The sequence below is a fragment of the Labrus bergylta genome, chromosome 17 (genome assembly GCF_963930695.1).
Source record: "Labrus bergylta chromosome 17, fLabBer1.1, whole genome shotgun sequence".
In the NCBI taxonomy this organism is placed as follows: Eukaryota; Metazoa; Chordata; class Actinopteri; order Labriformes; family Labridae; genus Labrus; species Labrus bergylta.
The window spans coordinates 1,130,332-1,144,182 of record NC_089211.1 but is presented as its reverse complement, the minus strand read 5'-3'; the positions used below and the strand labels follow the sequence as shown (position 1 = coordinate 1,144,182).

General features: G+C 38.9%; 1 protein-coding gene across 3 annotated transcripts in view; it reads right to left on the bottom strand.

The window, feature by feature from the left end:
• cntfr (ciliary neurotrophic factor receptor) overlaps nt 1–13,851 on the bottom strand; it is a 220,850-nt gene that overhangs the window by 34,616 nt on the left and 172,383 nt on the right. For all 3 annotated transcript variants that reach the window (XM_065965866.1, XM_065965867.1, XM_065965868.1), the window contains one exon: nt 946–1,063. In XM_065965866.1, coding sequence (XP_065821938.1) covers nt 946–1,063 — 118 coding nt within the window. The remainder of the gene's footprint in view (nt 1–945; nt 1,064–13,851) is intronic.

The following is a 13,851-nucleotide window of genomic DNA, read 5'->3' as shown; positions in this document are numbered from 1 at the left end:
ACACACACACTACCCTTACAGTAAGCCTTATTCTACACATATTTCTGTCTAGCTCTGCCTCTCTGTTTCTCTTCTCATTATAATTCACAGAACAGAATAGAATTGGTGTTACAACATTAATGAAGACGCTGTCCACCTGCTGTGATTTGAGCTGTGGGAGTGTGATCTGGGAATATCAAATAGAACGTGATGGAGAACGTCCTGCTGTGTCTTCATCCACACTCTGAGTATTTAAGATCTACCTACTGTTTAATCACACCTGGACATTAGAGGACAGGTAGAGATTGAGGGAAAACAAAATTACCTTGTTTTGTCTTCTTCTCTTTTTCTAATTTACATCCTATTTTGTTTTTGTTTTGTTAAATTTGTGTAGTACCACTAAACTGTCTAAATGTGCTGTTTCTCTCTCTCTCTCTAATGTTTCATTTATAAGAAAATAAGTCATTATGGGTGATCTGGGTAAAAATGGTCTGGTTTGAAGAAACATCCAAGGATGAGCTGGGACACATCATCAGTGATGCTCGTCCTTGGATTTTTCTTATAAATACATGACAAAAAAATCTGTTTTTGTTTTTTTACCCTGCATGCTCAATCAATTTTTGATTGTCTGTCAAACTGGCTTCTTCCTTGTTGGTCCTATCTATGTCCGGTCTGTAATGTAGCTATGGATGTACATACAACTATGTCTGCATTTATGATACCTAAAGTAATAATATCCTCATAAATAGTTCATCAGACTGAAACTATAAATATTTGTGACATGACTCAGCATCCTTGTTCGAACCCTGTTTTTTTTTAAATTTTTTTTATGAGACACATAATAATAAAGTGCCAAATAAGTCAAGCCACTTGAAGGTTCAAGCTCTTTGCAGGTTTTATGAATATGATAGTAAATGTTGAATGTGAATCCTTCAATTGCAACCAGAACAGAAAGAAAAAACTTACTGCACATCAACTTCAAAGGTAGTGGGGATGTAGGTGGTGTGTAGCTGATGCCAGCTGCAGTAGAAGCCTTTAGGGTAGGTGTTGGATCGACAGATGACTGTGGGTTCCAGAGGAGGAGCTAAAAATAGAATCAACAAGAGACAGGGGGCAGACAGTTAACTGATATGTACAACACAGTATGCATATTTTAAGAAATAGATATGGAGAAAACCAAGTAGCCAAGAGGGGGGGTAGAAATCAACATATCAGAGTAATACAGATCACATTCATCAAATGCAGAGCAGCTGTGCCTAATTACACCTTTTCCTTAGTGAATAAGTCATCCTTGATCAACTATTTCATTAAAAACGTCACTGCTACTCACTTTAAATTAAGTTGTGTTCTATGTTTAATAAGACAGGCTTTTAATTTGTTTAGTCATAATTGCCTCTGTTTTTTTTTTCTAACACAAATAAATTAAAATGAGATTCAAAGGGGATGAGTAATTAAAATGTGTATCTGTGTATGTCCATACTGATACAACTTGTTTTATGTTTTACCCACATCCATTATATTCTCTAGAAACCTAATGCTCAGGAAGACCTCAAAGGGCCAGAAAATCTGCCATGTTTTGTCAGCATCAACACCAGATGTAATCCAATGTTCTAGTTTCATTCAGTGACTCAGCATAAGTAAATGTCTGCTTTCTCACATTTTCATTTCAGCAGTTTGTTCTCTTTTTGTCCATTGTGACTCATTTTTTAATTTGATCCGAAAAAGAAAATAATCTATTTGCATTTCCTTTTCCAGTTAGCTATCTTAAAACTGCATATGTGGTGCAAACAGTTCTTCCAGTTGTAGAATATCTGTGACCAAGGACAAGCAATGGCTAACATTCAATCTAAAAATATGATTGTAAAAAAAAAAAACGATAAAGGTGAAAAAAGGAGATCTGGAAACATTTGGGGACAGAGTGAGAGAAGTAAAGAAGTTGGAAGGAAACCTGCTGTGTGGAGAAAAGAAGGATATTTGAAGCAAAAGAAGAATTAAAGAGGTTGGCCAGGAAAAGTGATGTTACGCCAACTCTGGCCTCCTCTGAGATTAGGGTCCTTTCTTCACAGCAAATCAGCCATGCACTTGTCTACCACTCCCTCTGTCTCCCCATAGCTTTGTACACTTGTATCCTCTTTAGCTCTGCTGTATGTAACTGTGACACAAACAAAGATATAAACACAAATACAAATTCGATTTATTAAAAGGTCCCACTTGTGAGGCGTTTTCTCTCCCCACAGTCACACTCACTTTATCTTCATCTATTCTATAAACTTTGATTTCATAGATGGTTCTTTATTCACATGGACTGCCCCAACATGTTGCTTTAGCGATTTATATGGGGCTGGCAATGAACGGTCATGATCATATATTGTAAATTTGCCAAATATATATTCTATTTTTACCATAAATTACGGATTAATACTTAATTTCAGTACATCACAGCATTCGACAAAGTTGAATGGGTGGGATAGGTTTAACTAGAGCCTCTAACCCATTCAGTGTGGACATGGGAAAAACTGCATATGCTGCTCAGTTGATCCAACATAGCTCTCCCCAGTGGGAAAACTGATAGCTCTTCATGTTTCTGCAGGCCATGGCTCCTAAGGTGTGGTCATAGGTTATAATTTTATAGAACAATATCACAAAGAAAGGATTATTACTTATTGTTGAGCAGTGTGGAGAAGAACATACTTTCAAATCATTTTTTTCCCCCAGAGGTTTGAAAAAGTTACAAGTTAAACTTAAGGGACAATGCTGGATCCTAGATGTGTAACCCTTTGGAAAGTCAATGCAATAAACTATCCTTAAAGTATCTCTACTTTATGAGGTCTAAATGCTCTGAAAACACTCTGAAGAAATATTTTTACCAAATTGGTAAGCATTTGTTTTTTGTGACGTGAGCCAATAAAACTAGTGAAATGTGTTTTGCCCTACTTATTTTGGAACTTGAGATGTGCTGCATCTATATATTTAATAATATATAAATATATTATTTATGAATTTTTACATTTGCAACATAAGATGAACTCTCTAATGAGAATCCTCATTGCTAAAGCACAACACCCCCCCCCCCAACAAAGGCAAACAATGTTCATTTGTTTAAAGCATCTACTGAGACTGCATTACAGCTTTGTAGGGAGGTCCATAATACTAACTTCAATGTCCCTTAAACGCAGACTTTAATTCAGGTAGGCTGACTAGACTAAAGTTAAGAAATACTCAGATAACAGTCAAAACTGAGCACAATTGATTTAACATTGCTAAACACACAGCATCTACAGTTAAACAAAGTCAGAGTGTTTCTAACAGTGCGAGCACAGCCATGACTGTACATGGTTCAAATGTACAGCCTTTATTTAAGACTTAATTTCTATATTTTGGATGAAAATGCTGCCAAACTGTGGCTCTCCTACTAGATGCTGTCCACTCACTGTCCTTGACTGCATCTTCTTAGTGCAGCAGTATGGCAGTAGTTATTAACTTAGAACTGCAGCCCTGGCTAGTGGATGGCTCAGTTACAGTCTAGACATCACATTTGACCAGCATCGTGGACCTGAAATGATACAAATCTTCAGTTATCGGGCTCCTCTCCTCTGGAACTGCCTTCCAGCCGGGGTCCGGGAGGCAGACACAGTCTGTATTTTTAAGAATAGACTTAAAACTTTCCTTTTTGATAAATCTTATAGTGCTGGTGTAGACCAGCTCTTAGTTATGCTGCCGGGGATCCAGCCGAAGATTTCTGCCTTTTAATAAGGCTGTTTTTTCTTACCACTGTAACTTTTGCTGCTTTGCTAAAGTGCTCATGATGGATAGGCCGGATCTTTGTAACATAGCAATAAGTAAGGTCTTTTACCTGCTTTTTGTAACATAACAATGAGTAAGGTCTTTTACCTGCTCTTTTGTAAAGTGTCTTGAGATAACACTTGTTATGAGTTGACGCTATACAAATAAATTGAATTGAATTGAATTTAAATAATTGTTAAAAATGTGTTTAATCCTCTAGTTATTCTGGTGGCAACTAGCAAGGATGCCAACTCAAAGTGTTTAGTCAGCTAACTGTGGACATCTCTAGTTGTAATTATGATGGCTAATTGGATATTAATACACAGAAAATGTTTTAATATACAAAAGCTGCTCATGTCTAAATATGTAGATCTTTTTTTATCATGAATGATATCAAAGTATGATCCTGTGTGAGTAGCTCACATGCACGCATGCACGCACGCACACACACACACACGCAGGCACGCACGCACGCACGCACGCACGCACGCACGCACGCACGCACGCACGCACGCACGCACGCACGCACGCACGCACACACACACCTCCAAGCAAAATAGGCTTGATTGGCTGCTATGGGGTCATTTCACTGTCACACAAGATCAGCTGTGTTTAAGCAGTCACCATGGCAACTAATTAGCCTGTCAATAACGTCAGCAATGAGGTGCCGGAGAAGATACCCAATCACACTCAATTAATCACAGAGACTAATTGGGGCCGTATCAATCAATTGGCTCCTCATCTGAGAGCTTCAGTCAAAGTCACGAACACACAATGTGGAAAACAAACACACCCACAAACATTAGTTATCAGACCGCCAAACAAACACAATACACACACAATTTGTATTCTGATAGGCTTTGTAGAATTGGCCACAATCAATCAAACTAGCGCTTTAAGAACTCGGACAAAATACAAGTTTAACACTTACAACACAAGATCATGGCGAGAGAGAAGAAAGAGATGATCAAAACAGTAAATGAAAGAAGCAGATTTGTTGGACTTTTACAAGTTGGAATTGGATGAGCTCACACCAGTCATGTTTGTTTATGTCTCGAGAGTTTGATCTTTTATTTCAGTTCATTTTGCCTTGCATGAGTAGTGTCAAGTGTGGTTTGTTCTGATCTGACCTGATGATACTAAACAACCCTATAACAGAAGGTTTTGTGTGAACAAGGATAGAAATGTTGACAACCCGTCATGACTTAAAAGCCAGAGAGGACAAATGAAAAGTACAAAAACAAACTGATGCTAATACAAGTTACAAAACCGTGCCCAGGGCAAAGTAGGTCCATGTGATTTTGAGAATAAGCCCTGCATTGCTTGTATAAACTAAGTACATGTTCATTTTTAATATAGTTAGACATGTCTTTACTGGTCTTAATCATCATTTTGGCTGTTTGAACCTGAATGAACATACAAAAGAAAACAGTTTACTATGGATTGCAGAATTGTTTACAAGAAAGACATTTGGCACTTACAATGAGAGAAATGCCAAATGATGGATGGAGGACGGGGTCAGGGTAAGATTAGGACGGAAATCAACACAATGCAGGGGATACAGGGAGGATGGGAGAGAATACATGCATCTACAAGGAATCAATGTGCGGACAGATGAAAGATCTAGAAAAGAAGACATAAGGCAAGCAGAATTTAAAAAAAATAAAAAAGATGGAAAATGAAAGGAGATGAGATACTGCAGCATTCTTTCATCATTCATCACTAATGTACCTTTGAAAATTAAGCATGTATGCATGCACATGTTGAAAAATCTACTGCTCAGCTCAGCAATAAAAGTTCAAGAGCTTCCAATAATGATGAAAATAGAGGTGAAAACAAGCAGCCGCAAACAAAACAACAGATGATGCACCTGTAGATGAAAAACAGAGAACAACAAACTGTATGAATATGGAAACAAACAGAGCAATAACTCAAATTAAAATGACACTTCACATGTTGTTCTTTTCTGTCAACCACTCATGACATGTGACCTGAGCCAGCAGCAGAGAGGACACTGCTCATGAATAAATGTTATTTGTTATTAGTGCACTTTCATCGCCTGGTTTGCATTGCTAAACACTGAATGTGATGTTGAAGATCCTCTTTTGTTCTCCTCATGAAACAGACACCTGAACATGTGCACACATACATTTAAATGCTAATAAATGCTAAAAATTATCTGAACTTACTGAACACTGCAGCTCATTAATCATGAGACCCACTGTCGGTTAAACTTCAATTCAATCATTATTAGTATTTCGATCAATAATTAACAAATATGAACTAAAGCCACATTTTTAAATCCTAAAGATAAAAGGATCAGTGTTGTGACAGTTTTGTACTCACTTTGTTCTCAATTCTCTCAACTCTCACTTGTGTCTTTGTACCCTCACTACTAGCCATACTTTCCCTTCTTCTCTCTCACTATTTTTCTAAACCTGTCACACAAAAATTTTGAGTCGTGCAAAAAGAGGATCTCTGTCACAAGAGGGCACACACTGACTCACACAAACACGGGCACACACACAGAAATGTGACGAGGGACAATGACATCCAGTGGCCTGGTTGCTAGGCTGCAGATGCTGTAGTAATCACTATTTGGTTGTGTTAGCAGCATCCCTGTTGCTTTGTGTGCCTGTGTGTGTGTGTGTTCATTTTTCTAAATGCACCCCTGTGTGTGTGCACATTAATGTCCTTTTTGCTTGTGTGTGTTTGTAGTCGATTCTCTTGCTATGACAACAAGCATGAATGCCTTTTCTTTCCTTGCTCAAAATTTTCTATTCATTCACTTTTTTTTTACAGCAGAATCTGGGCTTCTGAAATTCAGACTGGACCAACTTCGGCCTCCATGGAAGCACAAATAAATCCAACCTTCCTGGCTGAGATTTCCCATTCATGCTGTCCTTGACTCAAATTTTAGATTCATGGAATCAATTTGACAAACCCACAATCTTTACCAGACACCACTAAGTGTCAGAATAATAAAGTTAGGGAGTGGCAACAGCAAATCATGCATCTCCCTATCTGACTTATTATCAGCTATTAACTTCACTCAAAATCATGCTTTTCATATATTAAAAATCCTACTTTTCGGGGAAAAAGTAAATCCTCTTGGAGTCTGTGCACTGAATGGCATAACTCATTTAGGCAGATGGCTTTGGTCTCCACGCCTTTCAGGCTGCCAAACGCTGGGTTTGCTGCATTTTAGATTAGCTTAGTCATGTGTCATGGGAGAATGAGGAATGTAAATAAAACTGTATGGCAAAGTCATAGAGAGGCAGAGACGGAGACGTTGTGGTGCCTTTCTGTCCAGACCAGCTGTCGTGGCAAAAAGTAATGTAATTGTGGTATAATATTTTTATCCGTGCTCTGAAGCTATTCCAATGCATGAATGCACATGTGAGTGTAACTCTCACTGTATGAGATTTGTGTTTACTCCTATGTGCATTTTTATGTTTATGTACGTTTGTCTTCATCATAGATGAAAGTATGGATATGGGTGCCTAGTTATGGTGAATATCTCTTTGGGCCCATCACTATGTGCATAGAGTTTATTGTAAATAAGCTAAGTTTTGACATTCTATAATTTAACATACAGGCTTAAAACTCAGAAGGGCAAACTTCGTGTCTCTATAGAATTTCTGGAGTTTTATATTATGTAGATATTTTGGTTTGTTGTGCTATGCTGCACACAGAAGGTCTCTGACTGTAACACACATAGTGCTGTTACGCAAGCAGAGAGTGGTGAAGAAGGGTTTTTCGTCTATTGAAAAATGTTTAAAGAAAGGTTTTATTGTCGTGTTTTAGAACATGCCTTCAGATTCCTTACAGTGTGACTACAGCGAGTGCAAAGTGGTGCAGTGACTCTGTACATTATTGGATATGGGATATGAATAGCTAATGCTATTGTTTGAAAACTAGCTCCTATTGAGCTGAAGGCTGGTGTGTGGATTAGTGCGTAAAGCCGTGTGCACTTCTCGCGTGAGAAGCGTGGCCTGCTGCCAAAGTTACATAGTGCTGACAACAGGCGACCTTGGAAGCGGACGCCATTCCCCCTTTTTGAAAGTTTCTCTTTTGGTTGTTCTGAAAGAGGACCCCATCACAACTATTAAAAGGACTTTTGAAACTACTGTTTTAAAGTGAAAAGTTACATATTGTTGCTCTAACTGAAGAATGACAAAACAGCAGCTAAAGATAGATCATGACTTATGTAAGCTCTGCATGCCGGGTGCATTTGCAGATGGGTGTGCCCTTTAATGCAATACTTTTTGATTACACAGAACTTCCAGTCTGGTTGAAACAGTTTCCAAAAATGAGCGTACTGACTCAACGCTTAAGAATTTGAAAACATGCAAAATACACATCAGACGCTCCTCTCTCCCTTTTGCTTCTTTTCTGCTGTTTTTCTGTGTCCTCTCTGTTGTCATTGGTCCCGAGCTGCTCAACACCAGGGAGTAAACGGGGCTCACACCAGTCATGTGGGGAGGGGCATGAACCCACATATACACACACACTGCACAACGCAATGATGCCCTGGCATTCGAGGAATGTCTCTGGGCCAATTGGAAACAGCCGTGTGAGAGATAAATGAATGAAAAGAGGATGAATACCTTATGAGAGCATCAGGAGTCGAGATGTGAGAAAGAGACGGAGAGAATCGTTTAGGAAAATGTCTGAATTATTAAATTAACTGAAATCTGACAATGAGCAATTCTGTCCTACTGACGTCACAATGATCACCAATATTGTTACAAAGAGCAGAAATGACAGAGACCTCTTCAAATACAAATAGAAGATTTAAGCTGCATTCAACTGGGAAGGCTCCTTTTAAGGGACTGTTGAGACTTCTGAAGGAGTTGTTGAAAGGTTTGCATTGACCTCCCCAGCTTGGCAGGTCAGACACAGGAAGGAGACCATTATACCTGGACACATAGATTAGCCCCAGGCTTGTCTCTCACTCGCTCTCTCTCTCTCTCTCTCTCTCTCATACTACCATGCTCACTTAGCCACCTGACATCACAAATCTTTCTCAAAGCTCGGGGATAACAGCTTATGTTTCACAGGAAATAAAACAAGATTCTCGAACAGTCTTGCATGTAAAAAATACAATCTCACCTAAAGCACTTACTTCAACTGCTTCCTTCCACACGTAAAAACCCTCTGAGTGTAAAGGTTGCTCACCCAATTCTTTGAATCTGTGTGTATGGTTTTGATAACGTAACTCAACTTCCAAAAGAGAAATGCTTCATTCTAGAATACTGCACAATGAATAAACATTGCCAAATGTTCAGTGTTTAATATTGCATTAAAAAAAACTGAGCGTCTAAGTCCTAACTGAGGCAAGGGAGTCTGAATTTGTTTGTTTTTTGAGAGATAACTATTACCTCTCAGCAGGAGACCAAATTCTTTCACTGCTCCCTTCCCAATTTTCTCTTTTCCTTTCTTCTATCTCAGTCCCTGCCATCTTTAACCTGTTCCTTTCTCTATCTATTTTCCCACTTTCTCTTTGTTTATATATTCTGTTTTCATTCTAATGAATTTTTCACATCAGATTGCCGCTTTATGAACAGGGACAGAAAAAATAAATCCAAAAGCTAACTACTTCTGAAGACATGATTGTTGGCCTTTCAGACAAACAAATTCATTTCCTGTTATTTAAAATTCTTATCTCTATTCAGATTTGTATATGATTAAGTCCTTGTGACTTTTGTCTCAGACCTGTGTACAAACTAGAAGCATTGAATCCAGGTTATGAGAGGCAAGGCATTCCTTCTATGCTACTTCATTCTAATCATATTTCATTATTATTTGACTTGACAGCGTGCTGAAGATTGCCAGGAAAGTTGGGAAACGGCACAGTGCCATTCATGAGTGATTTGTTCATTTAAAAGTAATCTTCTTAGTGAAACTGGGAATTTGATATTTCAAGCTGTAGCCTCACATACCCAGACCTTTCTCCACACTTTGTTTCAATCTTCTATGTACTCCCTGCATTACTGCCACAAGAAGGGTCTGGCCAAAGCCATCGGGTGGACAATTAAACTCAGTATAAGAAAAATCATCTAAGAGTTTTGTTTTTCTGACACATAAGCCATCGCCAAGGAGAAAATTGTCTTTAAACTTCAGGGATCAAATGGGCTTTCACTCCCTCCAAATTGGGCCGAGTTAAGTCTTAATTGCATTTGTCAGGGGCACTGCAGCAGGACAAACATTTTGGCTAACATGGGATCAAGTCTAGCACTCTGTCACCTTGTAAGTAATAGAGGGAAACATTATAAAAACTAAGATATCAATAGTTATCATCTTTCACTTTCCAAGTGGGACATGAAGGGCAGGCCAATTATTGCGAGGTATATGACCGATCCTTCACTGCTTTTTGAGGAGGGAGCAGGTCATATCATTGCACTTTCTTTCCCTCTATTGAACCTAGAAGACAAACAAACTCTCTGGAATTTTGCCTCAGTACAACAAAATCAGTCACACTTTCCTCATCCCACTGATGTTGTTAAGAAACTTGGAAACTTGTTTTTTTTGTGCAGGGAAATGAGAGGGGGGAACGCTATTGAGGTCGAAATAATGCCAGCACACTAATGAAACCAGAAATTGCCATTCCATTACAGACAATCCAGTCAGTTCTTTTAAGCAGAAGGTAGTGATTTACTGTGCAAAATTTAAATTTGAGTGTGTTAAAGCTGTTGAGTTGAGACGTCTCTCGTTTCACTAAGAGGTAAAGCTCTATGTCACCATGGCAATAATAGCCCCAGGCTCTGTCACAGCCGCGACAATTGCCTCTTAGCTGCAGTGTCCATGATGGTGAAATGAGTGACAGGCTGGGATTGACCAATCAGAGGTGTCAGTCTGCCAAAAGCACAAACAGCAATCTGCCATCACTCAGAGAGAGAGAGAGAGAGAGAGAGAGAGAGAAGACAGGCAGGTACCACCCCAATCCCCAACTGAAACAGCTGACTGCTTTAAATGTAGCTGTCAGATTCAAAAGCTAGACAGACCGACACACACACAGGAAGACAGAGAGACTGAGAGAAATCAAAAGTGTCTGGCCTGTAAAGCTTGAGGCCATCATTGTGAATTCAGCCAGCTGCTTTGTGCAGGAGCCCTGTGCTGTCTTTTTACACACACCATGTTCTCTTTATAAAGTTATGAAAGGTGTCACATTACTGAAGAGGAACAAAGACTCGTCTGCATAGTCTGAAACCTGAAAGATACACATATCTAGTGATAGAGAAAGGGCAAACAGGCAGCTGCACACACACTGCGACTGCCTTAAAGCAAAAAAAAAAAAAGCCGGCTTGGCACCCAAGCAGTACACAACAGAAAAAAACTAAAACAGAGACAGTATGTGGGCAGCTCTGTAAACCTATAACTGCTTGTCTGGGTAATACTGCTGTGTGGTTCTAATGGAATGTTTGAGACTCTAAGCTGCATGGTATCAACAAGGTCCTCCACACACCTGCTTCCATTAGCTGATGTCACCTCGGCTCTTTGTGATACGTAACACAAAGAACTGGAAGCAAAATGTAATGCTCACCTCAGCAGGGAAGAACTAGCTCATAAGATATTAAGTGCTATCTTCACATGTGTCAGTCAGTTAGCGAGTAACACAATATGAGCTGAATTCATTTGAAAAGTGTATTTAAAAGGCTGTATTTCTTATATTATGGCTGAAGCCATTAAAAACTATTTCAGCCACTGTATTTTGCATTTAGTTCATATTAACTGAAACGGACTGTATGTGCACAAACTGTTGGGTCAGGAAGTAATATGTTACAATCACATGTTACAACAAGAAAACACAATATAGGGCGCGCTGGTGGCGCAATGGTTAGGGCATGCGTCCCATGTATTGAGACTCTCGTCTCGAGCAGGAGGCCCAGGTTCACTTCCACCCGTGGCCCCTTTCCACATGTCATTCCCCGCTCTCTCTCCCTGGTTTCCGACTCTATCCACTGTCCTATCTCTGCATTAAAGGCACAAAAAGCCCAAAATAAATCTTTTAAAAAAAAGAAAACACAATATAATTGTGTCTTCTGAATCATTTTATTTCAGATATGTTCACATCATGTATGGTCAAACTTTCAGTCAATTAGTGCTTAAGCAAAAGCATCATTTTAAATGCTCACTGTCTGAAGATGACTTTGGATAAAAGCGTCTGCTAAGTGAATTGTAGCATATACCACAGAACTGCAGACAGTCAGAATTAGTGCAAAATGTAGGCACAGGTGAACAAACATGCATTCTCTTTCATTTATCACCTACAGCTCTATGTACTACATTCACTGAGATATATACTGACGTGCATTTCGAAGATGCAACGCCTGTTATTGTACACATTCAGTAATAAATCCTTAAACTTAAGTTACCTGTTACAAAATGATTCAAATATAGAAATCATTGATATTTCATATTTATATGACTTTGTCATTACAGTGTAACACTTGGTTGAAGTTAGGAGATGATTGCAGCCGTCGATTTTGAAAGGTAGTTCAGGTATGTTTTTTGTGAAGAAGCAGGGACTTTGCTTACACTCTGTGTCATGCGCTTCGTAACAATCTTCTTGTTTACTACAAAAAAGAATCTGGTTGAATTTCTTGGTTTCTTGTTTATACAGGAACCTTATTTGTTCATTGGTCTCCAACCTGAGACCTGTAACAAAGACACCATGGTGAAAAGATTTTTTGCTAAACTGCAAAGGTTTCTGTTCATGCTCTTGGTCTCAAGCCAACTGTTTCTAATGAGCTGAGTAATTAAAGGTACCATCTTAAATATGCCTTAACGATTTAACATGTTGAAGACTGTGGACTCTAATGTGCTCTTTCTTAAATCCTTTCTGGGTCAAACAGCCTTTTCTGTTCAGGGAATCAAAAGGTGAAATGTCTGTCTGTGCTGGGGTCATTTTAAATTCAAACTGAAAGAGTCTTTAAAGAGGACTCAGTCCTGTAGCCATGTATGATCGTGTGCTGCATGTTTTATTGAATATATTGTTTACTATGGTTCTGTCTTTTTTATGTTGAGCTTATTTGGATCTTTTTTGTGGAGTTGTGTGAATTTTAAAGGCCTAGGGATGTACATTGCAAATGAGCTTCGGCTATAAATAATGATGTGTGCTAATGGTTTACTTGCTTCATATTTGTCCCTATACAAATAAACAACTTTCTATGCATGTTTATAAAAATAACCAAAAAACATCAACAGAAAATTCTGAATTCACTCCATGTACAGACAAAGTGTATCCCTGTGAAATCAAAGTCTTGATACCGATGCTGAAATGTAATGTGAACTCTTCCCTTCCTAGTTGTTAAATTCACTTCAGCTTGGAGCAGAATGACCTGGTCACTGTGCATCACAGATGTGATTTATTGCTTGTCAACAAAGAGCAAGCTTCACAGCGAGGAAATGACAGCATGAAGGATAAAAGATGCATCCCATCTAATACGCTGTAACATGTCCTCCTGCGAAGATTCTTAAGCAGATAAGTAATCATAATCATAAAATTCAATTCCCCTCGTCCTTGAGAGAAAATGTCTCTAACTTTCCAGTCCTGGAGGCACACAGCTCGGAAAGAGGGAGAGCTAAATTGAGGCAATAAAGCAAGAAGGAGTCGGTCTACATGGTTAAATGAGGGAACAAACAATGATCTCATCCCTCTGCAGCATTTTTGGCTGAGGCACAACCACAACAGGATGCTCTTATCACACCTATCCTCATTCCTCTGAGTCCTATTTGGATTTAACAGCCAAGAAACACAAACACACAAGCTGATGCCTCGCTTTTGAGGTCTGAATCAAAGTGCTGGTTTGAAGTGATGTTAACTTTTTTTTCCCCTTGTACTTTTTCCCCCTATCTCTGTCAGCCAAATCCATCTCCAGGGGCAGACTTTGTGAAATATCAAAATGGAAGTTTGAGGACCGATCGGAGCAAGGAATAAATAAATTAAATAATAACCCCAGCTTTTTTTCCTTATTTTCCCTGATGCATGCGATGGAGCTGGCTTTTTTTTAAATTAAATTAATTCTTAAGAAAGTTTCATTGGCTTGGCTTGTGGCCCTCAAAAGTTCACCTGACGTTTTTGTG